Source organism: Myripristis murdjan, chromosome 14, assembly GCF_902150065.1.
Source record: "Myripristis murdjan chromosome 14, fMyrMur1.1, whole genome shotgun sequence".
In the NCBI taxonomy this organism is placed as follows: Eukaryota; Metazoa; Chordata; class Actinopteri; order Holocentriformes; family Holocentridae; genus Myripristis; species Myripristis murdjan.
In genome coordinates, this window is record NC_043993.1 from 38,691,631 (window position 1) to 38,713,061 (window position 21,431).

The following is a 21,431-nucleotide window of genomic DNA, read 5'->3' on the forward strand; positions in this document are numbered from 1 at the left end:
TAAAACAGTGATGTGTGTGCATGGCTTTATATTAATCTGATGAGAAAATGCTTATGCTTATTTCTGGCTTTGTGCTTGCACACAGTCATAAATTTATACAGTTTTATGCATCTGGCCGTCCGTATTTTGGGCTTTAGCCTCAGCTGCCCCGGCCTGGCGCTGGCCCACAGGACAACACAGCAACAGGAACATTAGCAAATCACCACCATGTCATTATCATAGCAGCGTCACTCACAAACATACAGTGACCGCTGTCTGCCTTGATAATGTGAGTCTGTGAATAATGCACTCTGTTCTGTTCATAGACTGTGGGTGAAAAATAAAAATAATAAGCATGTGAGCGCTGTAGACTGCACTTGCATTTGAGTTCCACCTTTTGTGGTCCCTCAACGTCACATTAATTAAAACAGTATAAAACCGATTTTTGTGGCTTTTGAACCATAAATACTCACACTAGATACTGCACTGCGGAGGCCCTGAGTAACACACACACACACACACACACACACACACACACAGACAGAGTCCTCCCTTTATACCAGCATGTGCCTGGCAGCCAGTGAGCAGAGGCCGGTCCAGGGCAGATATGGCCTCTGTTCTTGGTGCCACGATGCAACTGGCTCCAGCTGGCTAGTCCAAATGGGAAGGGGCAAAATATGTAAAACTTCCTCCAGATCCCTAAATGAGAGAAAAGGTTTGATTTTAGCTATAGACCCGAGATGGAACAAGCTGCGACCTAAATAAAGAGGTCAAAGAGGCTGAGTCAGAAATAATAGGTTTATATATGTTTAACGACAAAGATCTAAGAATATTGGTTCGACCGCAAACGGAGTCTGAGGGGCAAACGAGGAGGAGGAGGGCATTTCGCTGTCACCAGCTGCTGACTCCCTCAGTGCAGTCAACAAGTCAGTCCAGCCGACAGGGGTCACTTGGTTTTAAGGTACAGCTGATTATTGTCAGCATAGCAGTCGTGGTTTATGTCATGCTTTCTGAAAGGAGAGCCGAGTGGGAGCGTAAAGAGGATAAAATACCTCCTAAATTTGAAGCTTGTGGTAGCGAATAGAGGAAGACGAGCAGTTACCAGTCCTAACTATTCTTTAGGAGAGGGTGTGCTCATGAAACTACCAAAAACTCATAACTACAATATTAAGTGTACATTTTACATTGTTTTAATTGAGGCTTCCGATAGCGTCATTATTTCAGAGGTGTTGGCTGATGAAGGTGCAGCCGTGTGTTTGGTAGGTGACTGTGTGTCTCTCTCCAGCCTCTCCCAGGTGTTCTCCGGCTCATGGTGAACGGAGAGATAGGTGAGCATTGGCATTTTGTACTCGCTGTTTCCCCTAGGCTGACTGCTGTGTGTGTGTGTGTGTGTGTGTGTGTGTGTGTGTGTGTGGAGGCCCCTCTTCAGCCACTTGCACCTCCTTATCCCCTGATCCAACATTTTACCTCCTTTAGTTTAGTGAATTTATTTCGGTCATTTTCAACTTGCAGAAATCAAATACACATATAAATAAACAATATCTTATGCACATATTTTTAAACAATAAATAAATAATATTTAATTTCCTTTCAGTACTGAAAAACCAAAACAAATATATGATATATACAAATAAACCCTGGCTGAAAAGGTACAGGCTGAAGCCTTGGCTTATTTTTCCTCTCCTTCTTACATTAATAAGCTTTAAAATAAAATAAATGAAAGACACAAAAACAAAATATGTGTATATTATACATACAAAGGGTCCCAAGGCAGTTCATAAACACACTAGGGTTCATAATTTTGTTTTAAATTTACTAATAATATTATTTTTAAATAGCTTTTTAAATCTATTAAGCGAATTGCATAATTTCATTTCTATTTCTAAATGATTCCATAAATTTACACCTTTTACTGTTACACATCTTTACAAGTGTAATCCTCTCGTTCACTGAGTGGGACTGACTCAGCGAAGGAGGCTGATCCAGGGCCAGCTGACCCTCCCTTCAGGCCCAGATGAAGACCTGCTGCCGACCTCTCACGCCAAAGCAGACGCTGCAGAGAGATCATCCTTTCTGTGAATTGTTGCACTAAAAGCACAATTCAGTCACACAATTCATAAAAACCTTTCCAGTTAAAGTCGTGTGTCTCCAGCTGAAACGTCGCTGTGGAGCTGCTGTTCTTTCATTTAGTACGAGCAGAGCAGAGAAACTAGTCTGAGTCCGTAATGACAGCAAAATGTGAAATAAAATGAGACCACATACATGAGATGACATAAAATATTTTGGCGGGGCGTTCCACTGGGTGGAGGGCCGGTCTCCATGGCAGTGAGAGGGGAAACACTGGTGCATGTCTGCAGTGCTGATCACTGGCCTTTAATCCTCATGCTTTGTCTTCTCTCCAGTCTCTGCCAAGGGCTTTGAATATGACAATTTATACATCCACTTCTTCATGGAGCTGCCTAACAGTAAGTCACATACAATCAAATCAAATCCAAATGATTTGCACCCTGCATGTTAACTAGTGCAAATCCCATAAAAATGTGTGAAAGTGTTAGAGTTTTGGGTGGAAATGCTCACATCAGAATGTTCTGGGCTCTCTGCAGATGGTTTTATGTACCTGGGCAGCCTGTTGGATAAACTGACATGTGGGGGATGAGACAGAGAGGTGGCAGATTTTTCACTTTGCAGGGCTCGAAGTCTCACTCTGAAGGAATACACAGAACTTATAGTGTTTGAATATTTAGGTTTGCAATAACGCATGTCATGTCATACTCCTGCAACCATTAATTCTTCATTATGCCAAACAATAATAAGTGTAATAGGTACTCTGTAAGTAAAAGGTTAACTCTAACCCTAACCCTATGCACTGTGCTAACCTAATAAAACACTGTGGTGAGTGTTTAAATTTCTGCTTTATGATTTTCTCTGTTTGGAGAGAAAGAGAAGAGAAAAAGCAGCACAGCGATTAGCTCTTTGGCCAAAGATGGAGACAGAGTAGAAAAACATGACAACAAAAAGTGCTTAGTGCTAAAGACGGAGATAAATTTAAAGAAGAAAAAAGAGAGAAAGTCAGATTTTGACTTTGTTGCTGTGTGCTGTGCTCAGACTGGTCCAGCCTGCCCTTCTGGTCTCTGTCAGGAGTCACTCAGACGTGTCGGACCAAGGCTTCAGGCCAGGTTTGTACACCTCTGCCTTGTAAACAGCTTTGAGCTTGTGGCTGCTGATGAGCCGCGTTAACGCCTGAACATGTGCTGTCCACAGGACAACGTGGCTTTCTTCAGCTACCCCTTCACCTTTGAGGCCTTCCAGAACAACGAGAAAGAGCCTGGAGGTGAGTTGGCAGAGTGTCGTGTTGTGTTAAAGGAACACTCTGTGCTCCTGTGAAGCCAGTGTTCCTGTAGATTTGAATGATGTTTAACTTCCAAACTCAGCCTGACTCATGTCCTGCTCAGAGTCCTGCCTCCAGTGGCCCGTGATGTACTTCAAGGTCCTTTCTCTTGACTTCTGGCAGCGCTATCGAACGGAAGGCTACGGCTACCTGGTGCTTCCTGTAACACCTGGTATGATCTCACCTGGCTGCCAAGCTGTTTGATTTATTCCTTTTTTATGGATCCCCATTTATCCCTTTAAATTTAGCAACAAAACTACACATTGACATGTTTTGGTAAACTCACACAAAGTTCAACGTCTTCCATCTGCATCGCTTAATTTTCCTGCTGTGTGTGTGTGTGTGTGTGTGTGTGTGTGTGTGTGTGTGTTAGGTAAACATGTGATCACGTGCCACGCGTGGCGCCCTCTGCAGACGGGGACAGTATCTGTGCTCAGGCGCTTCTTTATCGGAGGTTCTCCTGAACTTGAGGACCACAGTTACGTCAGAGTCCCAGGAACCTTCAAGGTACGTGCCAGTATGATATAACACCCTTATAACAGTATGATAATATATAGTAATATAGTTTTTATATATTCTTTGTTTATAGTGTATATATTGCTTGCTGCTATTTATCATCTGTTTATACTGTAAATTTGCACATTGCCCACATCTATGCACATTGTATACATCTATGCACACGGTTTTTTGCACATTGTTTTTTTTGCACATTGGGTACTTAGATCTTTAGATCTCTAGTGTCATCTTTTATTCTTTATTTTTTATTTATTTAATCTTGTACTCTGTGGATACTGCTGAAAACTGTGAATTTCCTTCAGGATGAATAAAGTATCTATCTGTCTATCTATCTATCTATATACTTTGTGCTAAAGACACTATATTATTAGGTGTGGCTTTGATGATATAGGTGGACATTATATTTTTGCAGAAAACGTTAAGGGTTGCCACACCTGGCTCACCTTCACAGGGAGTCGCCTCTGCACCGCCTGTGAGCCGGCGGCATCGCTCTCTCGCTTCCCTCCTTGAAACTCAGGAAAAGCATGTTGAAGGAAGCCATGCTCCCTCAAGGCACCTCCCTCCAGACTGGGCTTGATTTGAGGGACTCCTGCAGGTTTTCAACGGACCCCAGTCGGTCCCAGTCGGTCCCAGACGGTCCCAGTCAGTCCCAGTCGGTCCCAGTCAGTCCCTGTCGGTCCCTGTCGGTCCCAGTCGGTCCCTGTCGGTCGGTCCCAGTCGGTCCCAGTCAGTCCCTGTCGGTCCCAGTCGGTCCCAGTCTGTCCCAGTCTGTCCCAGTCAGTCGGTCCCAGTCTGTCCCAGTCTGTCCCAGTCGGTCCCAGTCAGTCGGTCCCAGTCAGTCCCAGTCTGTCCCAGTCAGTCGGTCCCAGTCAGTCGGTCCCAGTCAGTCGGTCCCAGTCGGTCCCAGTCGGTCCCAGTCGGTCCCAGTCAGTCGGTCCCAGTCGGTCCCAGTCGGTCCCAGTCGGTCCCAGTCGGTCCCTGTTGGTCCCAGTCGGTCCCAGTCGGTCCCTGTCGGTCCCAGTCGGTCCCAGTCAGTCGGTCCCAGTCGGTCCCTGTCTGTCCCAGTCGGTCCCAGTCGGTCCCAGTCGGTCCCTGTCGGTCCCAGTCAGTCCCAGTCGGTCCCTGTCGGTCCCAGTCGGTCCCAGTCGGTCCCAGTCGGTCCCTGTCGGTCCCAGTCGGTCCCAGTCGGTCCCAGCTCATCAGAGCAGCTGCCCTCTGCTGGCAGGTTTCATGCCTCCATCCGTTCTGTTCTGTTTGCCCTCCAAGATGAAGGCCTGATATTTCTGTAGCTTGTGCTCATGTGCCTCCTTCATCCTGTCTTCCAGGCCAGGTGAGCTCGACATGAGCCACCTGCTGGGCACCTTTAGACCCGACAACGATATCGGTGTTACGGCTCGTGGGGGTTATCTCCTCTGGGAATCTGAGCTTCGTCTTAAGGTCCCTCAGCCTCTTCCAGTTTCTTGCTGTGGCCAGGACCCGTGTGCTCCTCACCTCTGCTCTCCCTGACCTCAGATAATGGATCAAACGCTCTGGTCATGTCAAGTCTACCAGACTGGAGCGGCACAAGGAGAGGACATGGCCGAGGCCGGCCTTCCTCAGAGTGCAGCTGGAGCTCTCTGCCAGCCCCCATGTGTGGAGGTTTGCTGCTTTAGGAAGGACGTCCTCCATGGAGCACAATAAGAGACTTTCATTGTCGTTTTCCTCGATGTCTCATTGTTCTTTGATGCGGCAGACGTCCTCTCTGTCTCACTCTCCCATCTCGCTGTCCTGCTCAGTCGTGGCTGCTGCCTTCACATGTTCCCTTTGCATCACGGCAGTCCGCTGCCGCCTGCCGGGTGAGCCTTGCTCCGGTTTGCCTGGTGGAGCCGCCGACGCCAGCCTGCCCTGAGCCGAAACAGCTGATCCTCTGCAGGGTCACCGCTCGCAACAACAAAAACTAACTTTTCTCAAAGATGATCATATTTGTTCATGCATGGAACCAGAAAAGAAAAACGTGGTTGCTTTTCATGAGTTGGAGATTGATGATGGGCACTGATGGTGATGCAGTAAAACATGTTGTGGTACCTTTTGCTTTATGTTTGCTGGTGTTATCAGATGACCATCAGAGGGATTTCTCTCCATTTAAACACTTTTCAGTTGATATAAAAAATAAATTGGGTTCATTTGGCTATCGCTGGAAGCTCCTGCAAAACAAAACTGTAAAACTGATTTCACTATGAGCCTAAAATGTGTTATTTCCTGTTTTCACGATTAAAGAGTGTGATCATTACTTTTGATTTCCTGGCGTTGAAGTTCTATGAAAAAATGGGTTCATTCATCTTTGTGTATTTTGTGGTTCAAAAGTCATGAAAATTGCCATTTTTTGCCTTTTGCTTTTGGATTGCCATGAAACTTGGTGACAGCATTCTGTGTGTGTGTGTGTGTGTGTGTGTGTGTGTGTGTGTGTGTGTGTGTGTGTGTGTGTGTGCAGGGACAGAGGCTGAGTCGCTTTGGTTTTCGCAGTGAGACTACAGGAAGTGTGACATTCACCTTGCACTGTATACAGCAAGCCAGGTAAGCAGCAGGTTACAGCCGTGTGTCCTTTACACTGCATTATTTCTATTCCCTACTACTTTATTTAAAGATTTATTGTTGGATCCCATAACCATGAGGACCTACACAACAGCTGACATAAGAACTGAGTGTGTGTGTGTAACAGCTGGTCATATTTTTCAAGAGCTCAAGCTGCTAAATTTTGTGTTCCAAATAATATAAATGTATGTGTCATGAAATAAATGCCCAATCTTTTTAAATTTATTTTTAAATTTTTAATATTTGCCACATTCTACAAAATGTGGGTGGAAGTCCACACAGTGCAGTGTGTTGGTGAAGGGAGGGAGGCTTGGCGGATGGACTTCCCCTTCCCATGATGACTTTAGCTGTCGTTACGCAAATCTCTATTTCACTGGTTTTTTTTTTTTTTTTCGATGCTGTTTGTGTTTCAGGGCGTTTGTTGATGCCAGCTTGTTGAAGAAGAAGAGGCAGAGAGTTTTTGATCAGCTGGGCGGCCTCAGTCAGCAGGGAGCCGTCTACAGCGTCCTGGGTAAATGCAGCACCTGGCCACTACTTCCATGTTGGATCCATGTTGGATCCATGTTGGATCCATGTTAGCCCCGGCAGCCGGCCCGGCAGAGCACCAGCTGTCAAGGCCGAGTCCTGACCGCAGCGTCGTGGGTTCGAATCCCAGCCCGGGCCCTTTGCTGCTGGGCGTCCCCTCTCTCTCCCTTTCCCGTCTCTCTACTGTGACTGTCAAATAAAGCAGAAATGCCAAAAAAAATCTTTAAAAAAAAAAAAAAGAAAGAAAGAAAGAAAGAAAACAGCCAGGTAATTTCAAAACATGAAAATGTGTGCAGATATGAAAATGGAAAAAGGAAACTGGAGGAGGTCAGACTCTGATGTTGGACCAGAGGACCACTTTGCAATAATCCCACTTCCAGCTGATGGTGGAATATCTAGGAGGGAAGAAAGTTGAGCAGCTGACTTGTTGCAGCGGTGGCTTCCTGTTCCATCACTATTCCAGCAGCAGCTGAACTCAGTGAGCTCTTTAGAACCAGACGCTCTGTCACTGATGTTGGTGAAGGCAGACTGCAGGGCTGCTGCTGGAGGTCACACACCTGTGGGGACTGGGGGAAACACCTGAGCTCACAGATTAAGAGCCGTGGCCCAGAGCTTTGTCCATAGTGTAAATTGTCAGCCAAGAAAAAAACATTATTGTAAGCTGGTCGTATCTAAAACTGTTTTGCTGATGAACTGTTTGTTTGTTTGTTTGTTTGTTTGTTTGTTTGTTTTCCTGACAGAGGCGTTCCAGAGGGCCAGGAGGCGAATGCAGGAGGCCAGGCAGAATCTTCCCAGCGACCTCATCAACACGTCAAAGCTCCAGACTCTGACTCCGTAGATGACAGAGTCTCATCCTGTCACACAGGCTGTGTTAGTAAAAGAACAAATGGCTGGACAGGACGGAGGTTGGAGCAGAGGCAGCGTTGAGCGTTCAGGAAAACGATGGAAGAGTTGCTGCTTGCATTTCCAGGTGTTTGCCGTGGACTCTGGGATGACCAGCAGGTTTAGCACAAAGGCTTCCAGGAATTTTAGCGTCAGTGACGAACATGCTAGGGAAGGTTGATAATATTGGTCAAACGTGAATTTCAGGGGTGATGAATAGCTAGCAAAGCCATATACCTTTTTATGTAATCAAGCATATTTTTGTACAGACTCTAAGTTTCTGAACTAAGTAATAAATGGTACATGCTTGAAAATCGAAGCTTCAGACCCTCTTACAATAACATTATAAAAATGAGGATATTAAATACAGCAAATATAGCGGGTTTGATAATTAATATTGTTAAACAGACATTCACCACCTTTTGATTCTTGGGACCTTTAGTGACCTTTGTGTTAAAAGGTTAGGGACAAATCACTTCTCTCAGGCAAAGTATATTTATTACACATCAGAATATGTGCTTAGGGTAAATTATATGAGAGATATCGTGCATTGGGTTGGAGATCGGGGTTCCCACACAGGCTGGAAAACCTGGAAATTCCAGCCATGTAAAACAACTGAAAACTGATTTTAAAAAATGCCCTGGAAGTACAAGTGAAATCCTGGAAAATTATAAGGTTTGCCTGAGATTACGTTTCCAGATTAAGAACACCAAAAAAATAACTGTAGGGGCTGGAAAAGGAGGGAGTGCAGGTTTTGCATATGTTGGAGAACACAGAGCGATGGATGTGTGAATGGACCGTGAGCTGCAGTGAGGCTGACTCCTGTCACACATCAGTGGATTTTTTTCTCTGAAGTTTGGATCTTTAATTAGACCTTTAGACTGAAGCCACGCCCACTTCAATCAGTAATTAAAGCTGCAAGCAGCGTTGGACGGGCCCTCGCCCCCCCGTGCACGTCGGGGATGGCGCGCGTGTCGAAGCGCAGACAATTCGTCCGTTTGTTCCAGTTTTAAGGGTATTTTTCGGTGCTTTTATTGTGAAAGAGTTTTGGGCTTTTATTTTGAAAGGCCGCGGAAGTCCTAGTGTGTGACCGACAGGACTACTGGCAGCTGCTGCATGATCACACCAAAATGCAGGCACACACACTCACTCACACAAACACACACACACACACACACACACACACACATACGCACATGCACACACACACACACACACACACACACACACACACACACACACACACACACACACACACACACACGACGCCAACAAAAACCCACTGGTAGTACATTCGCTGCTGGTGCCCCTCTGGCCACTAGCAGCGCCCCTCCAGCAGATGGCGCCCTTAGCATGTCCTAGTGTGTGACTGACTTGAGTACTGGCAGCTGTGGCATGATCACACCAAAATGCAGGCAGACAGAGAAATCCTCATTCAATCTAATGGAGAAATCCAGAAAACCCACCCCTGTTTGAGGTGTCACAGCTCGGTCACCGTTTGAGTTACAGACTTGATTCAAAGCTTAAACGAGTCACAAGACTCGGATCTATAAATCTCCCATTTACATGATTTTGCTATTTTTTACCGTTTTTGAGTTATGGCAGTTTTAGTTTGAGAGTGTTTTCTGCTCCCTCTGAGCTCTTACAATGGGTGTGTATTGCGCATTCCTGAGGCAGCTAGAGTGAGTCACATGTCCAGGCAGAGTGCAGAGCAGAGCACACCAGAGTCAAAAACGTTTGAAAACTCTTCACAGCTCCCACAAACTTGGTCCAATCCACATCAAAACTACATATTTTTGTAGGAATTTTCGTCCTCTTTCCATCTGCATAGTTTTCAAAGCCATCAGACTTTTACTTTAGACTCCAGGGGCCTAATTAGTGCCCAGTGTCAGCCTGTGTACACCAAACTCCATGGGAAAAAATGAGGTTTTGGTTCTGGCCACTCCGACTTGGAGGTGTTATCACGTCCAAACTAAACGAGTAATGACGAAATCCTTCAGAACTTTTGTTCAGCACTCTGTCCTCTGTCATCTGTGAAATTTTCAAGCCGCTGACATTTACGCCCTGGGAGGAGATAGATTTTGTTCAAAGCGGAATTTTGGGCGAGAACGTGATGTTCAAACGCAAATTGCGGACTTCCTGTTGGTTTTAGGTCGGGGGTGTCAGCGCGTGATTTGTAGGGCTTGATGAGACCTACATTTCGGCGTTGGTTTGGTCTTTCTATCACATTCCTGTGGGCCACAGCGGCTGCCTTTGTGTGCCTAGGTGGCGCTACCGAGCCCATTTTTGCACTTAGGGGGTCTGTTTGTCCATTTTATCCAATTTTTCACCAGACCTGGCCTGCGTGCCGAATTTGGTGAGTTTTGGAGCATGTTTAGGGGGTCAAATTAAGGCCTAATGACACGTAATAATAATAAGAAAGAATCACTACAAATACAATAGGGCTTCGCGCTGTTCCAGCGCTCGGGCCCTAATTACCGAATTTTGACTCGACTCAGTCACGACCCTCGATCATCCAAACTGAATTTTGTGTGACTGTGTGAGGCCGCCGATTCTGAGATACAAACTTTTCACATCTGTGGCGCCCCCTAGAGGTGAAGTGCAATGTGCTTTATCATTATTGGCACCGGTCAGTCTCGGGAGACTGTATGGAGCTGCGCTCTGGTTGGTGATTCTCCTGCTTTCGGTGCAGTGTCGGGTGTGACGGGTTAGACCGATGTGGGATATGCCTTCAGATTGATATTTTGAAATGTCTTTAACAGCTTAAGCCCAGTGTAGTCCATACTTAATCCCGACTAAGTTTTGGGACGACCGGCCCAGCGGTTTCAGATGAGATGACAAGAATAGGAGAATATTTGCTTCACCATGCTGTTGCTGAGATAACTGTAAAAATGTAAACTTAATTATTACAGCAACATGCTGAGGTCAGTAAGTGTCATTTTATATTCCTGAGCAGTAGTAGTAGTAGTAGTAGTAGTAGTGGTGGTTTTTGTGTTTTGCAGTCTTACAGTTTACTTTGAGCAGACAGAAGACACACACACACACAGAGAGAGAGAGAGAGAGAGAACAAAAACAAGAGGATTTGCTGCCTGGAGCCTCTGGCCCTGTCTTTATTGTGCAGATTACAGGGACATCCACAGAGAGGAGAGCGAGATGAAGCAGACAAAACAGATGCCAGGGGGTAAACATCACACGAGCACAAAGCCACGGAGAAAACATGTACATAGATATATTAATGTACATAGATATATTAATGTACTTAGATATATTAATGTACATAGATATATTAATGTACTTAGATATATTAATGTACATAGATATATTAATGTACATAGATATATTAAAGGAGCTGCAGAGAGCTGAGGGTTTACACTTGCACATTTGGACTGGTGTGTATGAAGAGAATGATCAGATCAGTAATTTAATATTCTTTGATTTTACTGTTACGTTGACGGAAAGCACAGCACACATGCTGTACACAGTGAAATGAGGGTCAGTCTCATCAGGACTGAGGGGACTCGGCTCCCTCAGCCCCCTGCCACGGCCCGGCGGCTCCGCCGTGACGTCACCGTGACGTCTGGCCTTTTCCTTCTTCGTGCATTCCCTGTGGTAAACCTGGAAGTTTTCCACTTTCCGACGGCCCTTGAAGCCACCATCCCCATTCTTCCTCCTCCTCGGAGCGGACATCAGGCGCTGCCCGCATCACGGAGCCATTTCACCTCGACTGCACATCCAAAGCGAGTATGTAGACCCTCCGCCGCCTCGCTGCTGCCTCATGTTGTTGTTGCTGTGTGATTTGGTTTGCAAAGAGCCGCCTGGCCGGGGCGGCTAGCCGGCTAACGCTAGCTCCCCTCCCCGCCCCGCCGGGCCGCTCGCAGCCCTTCCGCGTTCAAGCGGGTTTTACAGCCGTGCAGCTCACATCTGGCCCGGCGAGCCGCCCCGGAGAGCCGCCCGGCGAGCCGCTCCGGCGAGCCGCCCCGGAGCTCTGCCCCGGGCCCTGCTGCCACCTTCACCCGGGGCCCTGCTGCCTCCTTCACCGGGGAGGAGGGCCTGGGTGACACGGCTGGTCCGCAGCGTGTTGTGTCGCAGCGGGCCGCCAGCAGCCAGCGCAGGGGAGCAGGGGGAGCAGCTGGACGGGACGCGGGCCGGACGGCCGAGAGGTCAAACCGCACATCCCGCACATCCCGCACAGCGGCCGGGCTCACCGGGCCAGAGCATCCGGGTACAGGGAGGCTGGACGGGTTTCAAACGTGCATCGACGCCTCGGCCGGCGGCTCCCGCTGCTTGCGTGTCCGCCGCGGTCACATCCCGCACAGGATGCGGCGGAACGCGGCGCCGCGGGGATGGAGGCTCCCAGGCCGGCCGGAGGCTCTGCCCCGCAGCCGCCCCGCAACACTCCCAGGGCAGGGCCCCGTCTAAAGAGGTCATCTGTTCACCCCCTCTGTGGACATGAACCAGGGTTTCCCAAAGACACACACTACAGTGTGTGTGTGTGTCTGTGTGTGTGTGTGTGTGTGTGTGTGTGTGTGTGGTACATCACTGGGATGTCAGCAGTCAGTCAGTTACCGGAGTGCATTTAAACTCTGTATTCAGCTGTTTGACTGTATTTATACCTGCAGGGTTTAACAGCATTATCCCCGTGTGTATAAGGTGTTCACAGGTAGACTTTTTACTTCTGTTTACTGTTGTAATATTTTGTAGGATTAAGGCACATTTTGACACTGAATGCACACTTGTAAGGCGCGTGTTTTTATATTTCATATTTCTCTCCTTTTCTTATAATTTCTGACTCTGGTTGTGATTCTAGGTTGAACGGCACTTTGACTCTGTTGACCCATAAAGTTTTTATACGATTTCTTGCACCAGACAAGGTTCACATGGAACCAGAACCAAAATATGGAGTGTGTGTGTGTGTGTGTGTGTGTGTGTGTGTGTGTAAAATTGACAGTATGCAGGGTTATTCTTCGGAGATGTTGTGCCCGGTGTGATTAAACACATTCTTTATAAGTGTAGGTGCGATACAGTTACTGTAGGAATATTACAGAAATATTACAGGTGGCAGTGTGACTGTGCGCTCGCTTCATGATCCTCTGTGTTTAGTTTTATTGTCATTTTACTGTCATTTCTGACATCAGAGCCATCAGAGTCCCCATCTGTCTGCAGGTCCACAGGTCGAGCCTCTAATCATTTACAGATGTGAAACATCAAAACGAGGCTGGAGTTAAATGCCATTTTATTTTTATTTTTCTTTTCTTTCTTTATTTTTGTGTGGAAGCAGGACTAGCAAAGTAAGAATGTCATTGTGCAGTGTTAGTGTCTGTTTCACTGTGCATATGATAATCTCTCTCTCTCTGATCACAGGTGGGCAGGTGAGACGCAGGTGGAGACACTTTAGACAGCCGTCCACCTGTGATCAGATCACCAGAAGACGCTGTAGATACTCTGGGTTATTTCACTCCTTCAGGAACCTTCCTAAGCCCCAAAAAAAAGACTATTTGCCAGCAGCCCAGGTCTGCAGGTGTGCCCCCCCCACCTCCAAAAATGACTCGAGCCTCTGTTCATTAAAGTAACAGCAGTGACTGTCTGACAGGTGGGAGTTCAGGTGGGACAGGAGCTTGTCCAGTGAGCGAGCAGAGGACTGGAGCTCGGTGGCTCTGTGGTGTGAGAGAGGAGGTGTGGAGTCAGCGGGGGGTAACTCGGTGTTTTTCTCCTCCTCAGGCTTGACGGGCCTCCATCATGACGGACTCCAAATATTTCACAACCAACAAAAAAGGTGAGTGTGAAGTGCTGCTCTTACTGGACTCCATCAGGAATTTTGGTTTGAAACAACAGTTTGTGCCAGTCCAGATTTAACAGCTGAGCAGCAATCAACTAAATTTGTTCTTAAAGGGACAGTTCACCCATTTTGAACATTTTATATTATATTAAAAAAAAAAACAAAAAAAAAACAGTGGAAACAGGAATGGGCTGTGACAGTGGAGAACTGATGACTCGGTGGTTTGGCGAGGCCTTTAACTTGAGTGCACGATGTAAATAACGACACGGAGGCTCCATGAGCTCCACTGAGACTTTTACTTCAGCAGACACGATCAGCAGCAGCAGCACATTCCACAATAAAAGCCCTAAACACATGCACTGTGTGATGCTAATGAGAAGGGAAGTCAAACGCTCACCGTGCGATTCTCGTTCCAGGAGAAATCTTTGAGCTGAAGGCAGAGCTGAACAATGAGAAGAAGGAGAAGAGGAAGGAGGCCGTGAAGAAAGTCATCGCCGCCATGACTGTCGGCAAGGACGTCAGGTACGTCTGAGGGTCGGGACGCCCGGGGCTCCGGCCGCACGGTCACATGACAGCGGCTCACCTTGTCTTTATCATTAGGGTTCGCTCACTCTGGCTGTAAAACAGAGCCTCTGTCAGGTTTAACGTAGCTATAAATGAATAATAAAATAGAAAGCCCTCACCCAACCAGAATCCTAACCTTGAAGCTGAACTAAGCGATTTCTGACCACTAGAGGGCGTCGAGAGCTCAAACTCCTTTTGTAAACAAACAGTCCGTCCCTCTGAGTTCATGGGAGCTTGTTTCTTAAAAACTGAAAGTTAAGGCGAAAAAAGTTGTTTTGGGGATAGAGATGAGGGATGAGCTTCACTGTCACAAAGCTCTTGTTTGATTGCTTGGATTATTCTGTGTCTGGCCTCCAGTGTGGAGCTGCAGGAGGAGGAGGAGGAGGAGGAGGAGGAGGAGGAGGCGCTCATTCAGGCTGCCAGACATTTAGAAAGCTCAAACTTTGGCCTGGAAGGGGTTTAAATCTTGAAATCCATGTCAAAAGTGACTTAGTGTAACTCCATATGAGTCACTTCAAAGATTTTGAGGATAATAAGTACAAATAGATAAATGACAGGTGGACATTTTTGTCCATGAAGGGTCATGGATGTGATAAAAATGCATTACAGGGTCAAATAATGGATTTTCATGCTGAAAGTTGGGATTTTTCAAATTTAACCTAAAATTACCCCCCCCTTGCCAAAAATCACCCCCCTGTGACCTTTTGGTGGTCACTTTCTAGAAAATGGACATTTTTGTCCACGAAGGGTCATGGACAGGTTAAAAATGCATTACAGGGTCAAATAATGGATTTTTGGGCTGAAAGTTGAGATTTTGAAATTTCACCCAGAATGACACCCCCTCACCAAAAATCAACTCTGGTGAGGATGGTGACTGTCTGTGAGGGAGTTTTGAATTTTGAAAATGGACAGAAATGTCCAGGGGTCACACGAGGGTTAATGTAGCTGTCGTCATGTTGGCATATCCCCTCAGCCCGTTAAGCCTCATATTCAGGTGGCAGCGTCTTCTTGTCTCCTCTGGCTGCTGTGCTGACAGTCTCTGTTCCAGCTGTTTGCTGCCACAGGACATCGGGTGTGGCTGAAGTGTGTTCTGAATGAATTGCCCACACTCTTGTGTCTCTTTTGGGAAAGTAAAGTCTGAATCCCCAGCAAAACCAACCATTTAAATCCAGAGAACATAACCTAAAGACCTCTTTCTGCATAGAAAGGACTACAGATTTTCACAGTTTTCATATTTTCTGCCCAGTGATGACAATAAAGAAAACATTTTAATGAAAAACTGCACATTTAGTTTGCCATCCTTTTAAAGAAATACCCCTAAAGCCCCGTCCATGCCGACCTGTCGCTGTCTCTGCAGCTCTCTGTTCCCTGATGTGGTGAACTGCATGCAGACTGACAACCTGGAGCTGAAGAAGCTGGTGTACCTGTACCTGATGAACTACGCCAAGAGCCAGCCGGACATGGCCATCATGGCTGTGAACAGCTTCGTCAAGGCAAGGCCTCCTCGGCGACCCTGGATGCTGCTGTGACCTCACCTTACTTCCTCTGCTGTGCACAGGCTCCTCATGTGCAGAATATCATGTGGCTCTGAGAGTTGGAATCAAACTGTAATATCTCTTAGGGACTACATGTAACAGTAATCCATTCATTGCCAGGAAACTATATAAATCCTTGTAAAATGTTGTGATATTCCCAGTTTTCCTCAAACACATCACTTCATAGGAATATAGAAGAATGTATTTTACAACGTGATTCACACGTTCATTAAATTGGATGGTAGTTTGCAGCTCTTTCTGTTCTGCACAATAGGGCTGCATGATTAATCTTAGTAATATTGATATTATCATCTTGAGTCATTTCTCAAGGTGACCTTAATTATAAAGCCAGTGATTTACGGCATTTGTATTTTGACAACCATGCATAAAACTCTTACCAATGACAGTGTGACACACAAATGCAAACATGCAGCTTCTGCAACCAGCCAGACGTTTGTGGGCGTATGTCTCGTATCCCGCTTTAAAAACGTGCCGGCAGCAGCTCTGTGCAGCGATCGAGACGCAGGCTGCTGGAATCTGGGAAGCTTTCAGTCAAACATCAGTCAAATCAGCCAGCCAAGACTAAAAAACAAACTTAACCAACAAAACCCAGGTACCCAACCAGTTTTAAAACTGCAGCGGTGCCACAAGATAGAAATATAGATATACTTTATTGATCCCAACCAGGGAAATTCTGGAAATAAGGCAAGGCAAGACCACAAATTGTTATAGCCACTTCAAGCTACACCACAACAATCAATACCAGGAGGCGTTTGTCCAATCAGGTGCAGCTAGGAAGTGTTAGCGTGGTTATAGGAGAGAGCAGCTGTCAATCATCAGAGCGCCCACGCCTATCTTGTGTCCGAATGTGGGAAGCAGCATAGACCCTAACACCAAACACCACAGGATTATTGTTCTTGTGACAAATTTCAATTCCCTGATGACAAAAATCTTTTCTTTACACTTTCAACACACAAATTGCAGTTAATAATTGAATTCTGGTTAAGAATCAGATGACTGGTGATTCCCAAGCCTGTTCCCCCGCCTCTGAGACTCAAACTCAGCTTGTCTTTCCCAGGACTGCGAGGACCCCAACCCCCTGATCCGGGCTCTGGCCGTCCGCACCATGGGCTGCATCCGGGTGGACAAGATCACGGAGTACCTGTGCGAGCCGCTGAGGAAGTGTCTGAAAGACGAGGACCCCTACGTCAGGAAGACGGCCGCTGTTTGTGTGGCGAAGCTGCATGACATCAACGCCCAGATGGTGGAGGACCAGGGCTTCCTGGACTCCCTCAGGGACCTCATCGCCGACTCCAACCCCATGGTGAGCACCAGGCCCCTGCAGGGCCACAGTTTCAACATTAACATTAACATTAACTCTGCTGATGGAAAACTCAGGTGAAGGTCTGCATGACAAAGCCGAGGGTGGAGGGAGTAGGGCCGGGCAGCGTATCGATATTAAACTGATATTAAACTGATAATGTGATGTAAGACGAGACATCGCCTCAGATTTTAGATATGATGATATCCTGATGTGGCATCAGTGTTGTTTTTTCCTGGATTTAAATAAATAGAAGGGAACGATAAACCCTGGAAAAATTAATTTTAAAAAAATCATAATTTTAGGAGGGGGTGGATGCCTGACCATTTTTTGGACAAAGGCGGCTCAAAGGTGTTTTTTTTTTTTTTTTTTTTTTTAAACTGGCATTGCACAAAAAAAAATAATAATGCACCAAATTTAATATTATGGGTGATGGTCGACCCATGTCAGACTTTGATAATAATAGTAAAATAATCTCATTACCTGTTAGTATGTTGAAAAAGTTTCAGTATATGTTTTTTTCCACAAACTTTAATTAGTCGTATATGATACAAACAGGCATGTAAAGGGTTAATATTTTATTAAGTAATGATTTAAAATTATTAAAAACATTTTAATAAATAGAATGGAACAAAAAACCCTGGAAAAATTGATTAAAAAAATCATAATTTTATGAGAGGGTGGATGCATGACCATTTTTTGGTCAAAGGGTGGGATTAGGAACTTTTCCTTAGGAGGGTACAAGGGTTAAAGGCTGCGTAACGGTAAAGGTATACAATTTTCTGAACTTATTAGACGGTTCCAGCTGGTCTATTACAGTTAAAAAGGCGAAGAGTGAATTGGACACGCTGCATCATAACTGTTCATTCACTTCTGTTTAAAGACATGTAATGGCAGTGTGAGTGCTTTTGTTTTGAAAGGACATGCTGCCTTCACTTTGATTGATTTTTCCTGGGCCCTGTCTGCTCATAGTGTTGAACTGACTCATAGGAAGCCTTTAGGTGAAGTAACTGACAACATTTTGATCAGCATTGTTCATCATCATAATAAAAACCCTGTAGGTGGTGGCCAACGCCGTGGCTGCCCTGTCGGAGATCAGCGAGTCCCATCCCAACAGCAACCTGCTGGACCTCAACCCCCAGAACATCAACAAGCTGCTCACCGCCCTCAACGAGTGCACCGAGTGGGGCCAGATCTTCATCCTGGACTGCCTGTCCAACTACAACCCCAAGGACGAGCGCGAGGCGCAGAGGTAGAGGGCAGCGGTCCCAAAACTATAATCACTTCTTGCACAGGTCACACCTCAGGAGAGCTGCAGTGGCCCGGGTTACCCCAGCTGTACATTGAACTGTTTATCTCTGTCGTATCGATCTTATTTTTTCATTTCTGTTGGCTTCATCACCATTTGTTTATTGATTTCAGATATTTTTTGGTAATTCTGCTTTATTAGATAGGTACAGTAGAGAGAGACAGGTAAGGCAGGGCAGGCAGACGGAGGGTGACACGGAGCCTCTGCAGCTCGCCAGCCTCAGTTTTATGGTTAGGGTTATGGTTAGGGTTAGGTTAGGGTTATGGTTAGGGTTAGATTAGGGTTAGGGTTAGGTTAGGGTTAGATGGAACACGATATCTCACACCAACTTCATCTCCAATTTCGGTAGTACAAGCGGCATAGTTGTGAGTTTTCGAGTTAAAAGGCACTGGCCCTCGTACGTTACTGGACATGCCAAAGCCCTGAAGAACACCATGCGTGGACCGAGTTAGGAGATAGTGTGCGCCCACATGGCAGCTCCGATTCCCTGGACTGGGCTTCAGAAACTGTCAGGCTATGGTCTGCCCATGGGCTCACCTCCGACCCTCCAGTCATTTACATGTTGCAACAAATTGGGGGCCTAATCCTGTTGCTAAGTCTACGTTACGCTTTTATGGGGTCCTCGGGAGGATAGGACCCGTGCTAAAAGGTCCCCTTTCCTTCCCAAATTCCCCAACTATCGCATAGGTCCGAGAACTTGGTTAGTTGTTAGGTTTAGAGGGGTTCGACGGGAGGTCTAGTGTCCTCCATGCTATGCGCGCAAGGGAGGGGGTGGGGGGGGGGTGGGGGGGGGGTTTAGGAAAAGGTTCACTATCAGGGGGGTTAGGGTTAGGAACGGTTAGGTTTAGGTGGTTGTTTTGGGGTTGGTTAAGTTTAGGGAAGGGTTGGGAGTGGCTATAACTGGGAGGAAATTTAAGGTGAGGGGTGGGAGGTTAGGTTTAGGGGAAGGTTAGGTTTAGGTATAGACTAGGTAGGTTAAGTTTAGGGAGAGGTTAGGGTTAGGTATATTTGTAAAGGTTAAGGTTAGGGTTTAGGTGAGGTTAGGTTTAGGTATAGTAAGGGGTTTGGTTAAGTTTAGGGAGAGGTTAGGTTTAGGTGTACTTGAAGGGTTAAGTTTAGGTATAATAAGGGGTTTGGTTCAGTTTAGGGAGAGGTTAGGTTTAGGTGTACTTTAAGGGTTAAGTTTAGGTATAATAAGGGGTTTGGTTAAGTTTAGGGAGAGGTTAGGTTTAGGTGTACTTTAAGGGTTAAGTTTAGGTATAATAAGGGGTTTGGTTAAGTTTAGGGAGAGGTTAGGTTTAGGTGTACTTTAAGGGTTAAGAAGGTTAGGTTTAGGTATAGTAAGGGGTTTGGTTAAGTTTAGGGAGAGGTTAGGGTTAGGTATAATTGTAGGGGTTTAAGGTTAGGGTAAGGCAAAATTAGGTTTAGGTGTGGAAGGAGTTTGTTAGGTTTAGGAAGGGGGTTGGGTATATCGGGTTGGTGGTTTTTAGGGGGAGAAAAAACTACTCTAAATATATTGTCCTAAGTTCATAAGTTTCATTTTTTTTTTTTTTTTTTTTTTTTTTTTTTTTTTGGTGTGGGACATTTGTGAGTGTTGCTGACTCCCGGGAATGGGTCTCAGCAACCGCTCCCATATGTCCCGTTGTTTTTGTTTTGTCCTATCGTACCCCATTTGTCTGACTCCCGGGAATGGGTCTCAGTGATTGTTAACTCCTGTCTAGCTGGTCTTAGTTGAGAATAGTTATTTGTCCTTCCTGTGCCCGACTCCCTAGCCTGGGTCTCAGGCATCTGAAGGCGTTTTATATTTTATATCTAATGTTGGATATTAATTCTTAATCTAACTCCTAGAGTTGTGTCTTAGGTTTCTAAAAGTAATTTGTTTTTTGGTCTTATTTTAGTGCTGCTATTAGTTTTGGCAGAATGTTGTTTATTGGGCGCTTGGTTTTTCCGTCATATCCGTTTTTTAATTCCTAAATTTCGGGTTGACTATGGAACATTTCGTCAGTAGTGTCACCACAGAATCATTGAGGGTTTCGGCCGTTTACACACTAGACCCTCTCCTCCGTGGAGGCCAGCTGGGGTGATCAAATCCCAGCTAATGTTCCAGGCTATTTTTGAAAATTTACTTTAGAATTTCATGCCAATGTTGGGTTATCCTTTGCGCCGTGCTGGGTGTCCAGTGGACTTTGTCTGCCTCTGTCTGAAACTGTTTTTTTTGAGAGGGATAACATGCGGGTACTTTTGGATTTCAGAGTTAATTTTCTGGAGCATGTCCCTCTCCTGGGTGCTAAGTCTATCGCTGTAGTGCAGGTATTTAATGTACTTTTTTCAAATTCTTGCTAAGGGTTTTAAACTCTGCTGTTGCCATTTTAGTTCTGGGTTATTTTAGGTTTTTAATTCCTGATTTAAGTTCTAGTTGTTAGTTTTAAGATCTATGTTCTAGGTTTTAATGTTTTTTAGAAAAAAAAAAAAAAAAAAAAAAAAAAAAGGTTTTTTAAAAGGTTTTTAGAATTGAAATTCCTACCTGGGTAGTGGAAAAGTAACGTCTGTGGTCCCGATGCAACCTCGCTAGTCCTCTAAGTTTGGACTAGAGGTTGTTGATTTGGGGGAGGTGATCGGTTGAAGAAGCCCAATTGGTTAGGGGGTAGGTCAGGTTCACCGTGTGTGGTGTAGCATGGTCTGTGGTGTGTGTTGGAGCTATTCTCCTGGTAGAAGACTGGGTGACAATTAAGGCCTCTAACACCCTGAGACCACCCGTCCTGCGTGCTGTCTCCAAGTGAGACCCAGGGGGGTTGTATACTTACTGATAGTGCAGGTAAGACTCTTGTTATCACCGTTAGGTTTCCCGAGTCTTGCCCAGAGCTATTCTGCGGGTTCTCCGTTGATCAGTCCTGCTCCTTGTGTGGTGGTTGTGCTGGAAAGGAGTAGGCAAGGAAAGGGAAGGTAGACGCTCCACATGGTGAGCCTCCAGGGCTTCCCATGCAAAGTCTTAATTTACCTGTTGTCTCCAGAGATTTTCTATAATGATCTGGTACTCACTCACCTGCAGCTGTCATGGTGTTGGG

At 45.9% G+C, this 21,431-nt stretch overlaps 2 protein-coding genes across 6 annotated transcripts in view; both read left to right on the forward strand.

Annotated features, from left to right (window-relative positions):
• Positions 1-8,177, forward strand: part of mks1 (MKS transition zone complex subunit 1) — a 17,699-nt gene extending 9,522 nt beyond the window's left edge. For both annotated transcript variants that reach the window (XM_030068356.1, XM_030068355.1), the window contains exons 10-18: positions 1,265-1,307; positions 2,382-2,444; positions 3,085-3,155; positions 3,241-3,310; positions 3,432-3,539; positions 3,741-3,874; positions 6,354-6,436; positions 6,868-6,965; positions 7,720-8,177. In XM_030068356.1, the coding sequence (XP_029924216.1) occupies positions 1,265-1,307; positions 2,382-2,444; positions 3,085-3,155; positions 3,241-3,310; positions 3,432-3,539; positions 3,741-3,874; positions 6,354-6,436; positions 6,868-6,965; positions 7,720-7,817 (768 nt within the window). In that variant the 3' untranslated portion in view covers positions 7,818-8,177. The remainder of the gene's footprint in view (positions 1-1,264; positions 1,308-2,381; positions 2,445-3,084; positions 3,156-3,240; positions 3,311-3,431; positions 3,540-3,740; positions 3,875-6,353; positions 6,437-6,867; positions 6,966-7,719) is intronic.
• Positions 8,178-11,461: 3,284 nt separating this feature from the next.
• The window catches only part of ap2b1 (adaptor related protein complex 2 subunit beta 1), a 36,329-nt gene continuing 26,359 nt past the window's right edge, over positions 11,462-21,431 (forward strand). For 3 of the 4 annotated variants that reach the window (XM_030068350.1, XM_030068353.1, XM_030068354.1), the window contains exons 1-6: positions 11,462-11,602; positions 13,580-13,634; positions 14,054-14,159; positions 15,559-15,694; positions 16,815-17,060; positions 18,119-18,309. In XM_030068350.1, coding sequence (XP_029924210.1) covers positions 13,598-13,634; positions 14,054-14,159; positions 15,559-15,694; positions 16,815-17,060; positions 18,119-18,309 — 716 coding nt within the window. In that variant the 5' untranslated portion in view covers positions 11,462-11,602; positions 13,580-13,597. Of the gene's footprint in view, positions 11,603-12,165; positions 12,285-13,579; positions 13,635-14,053; positions 14,160-15,558; positions 15,695-16,814; positions 17,061-18,118; positions 18,310-21,431 lie in introns of those variants that run through there. The other variant, XM_030068351.1, reaches the window with a different exon arrangement.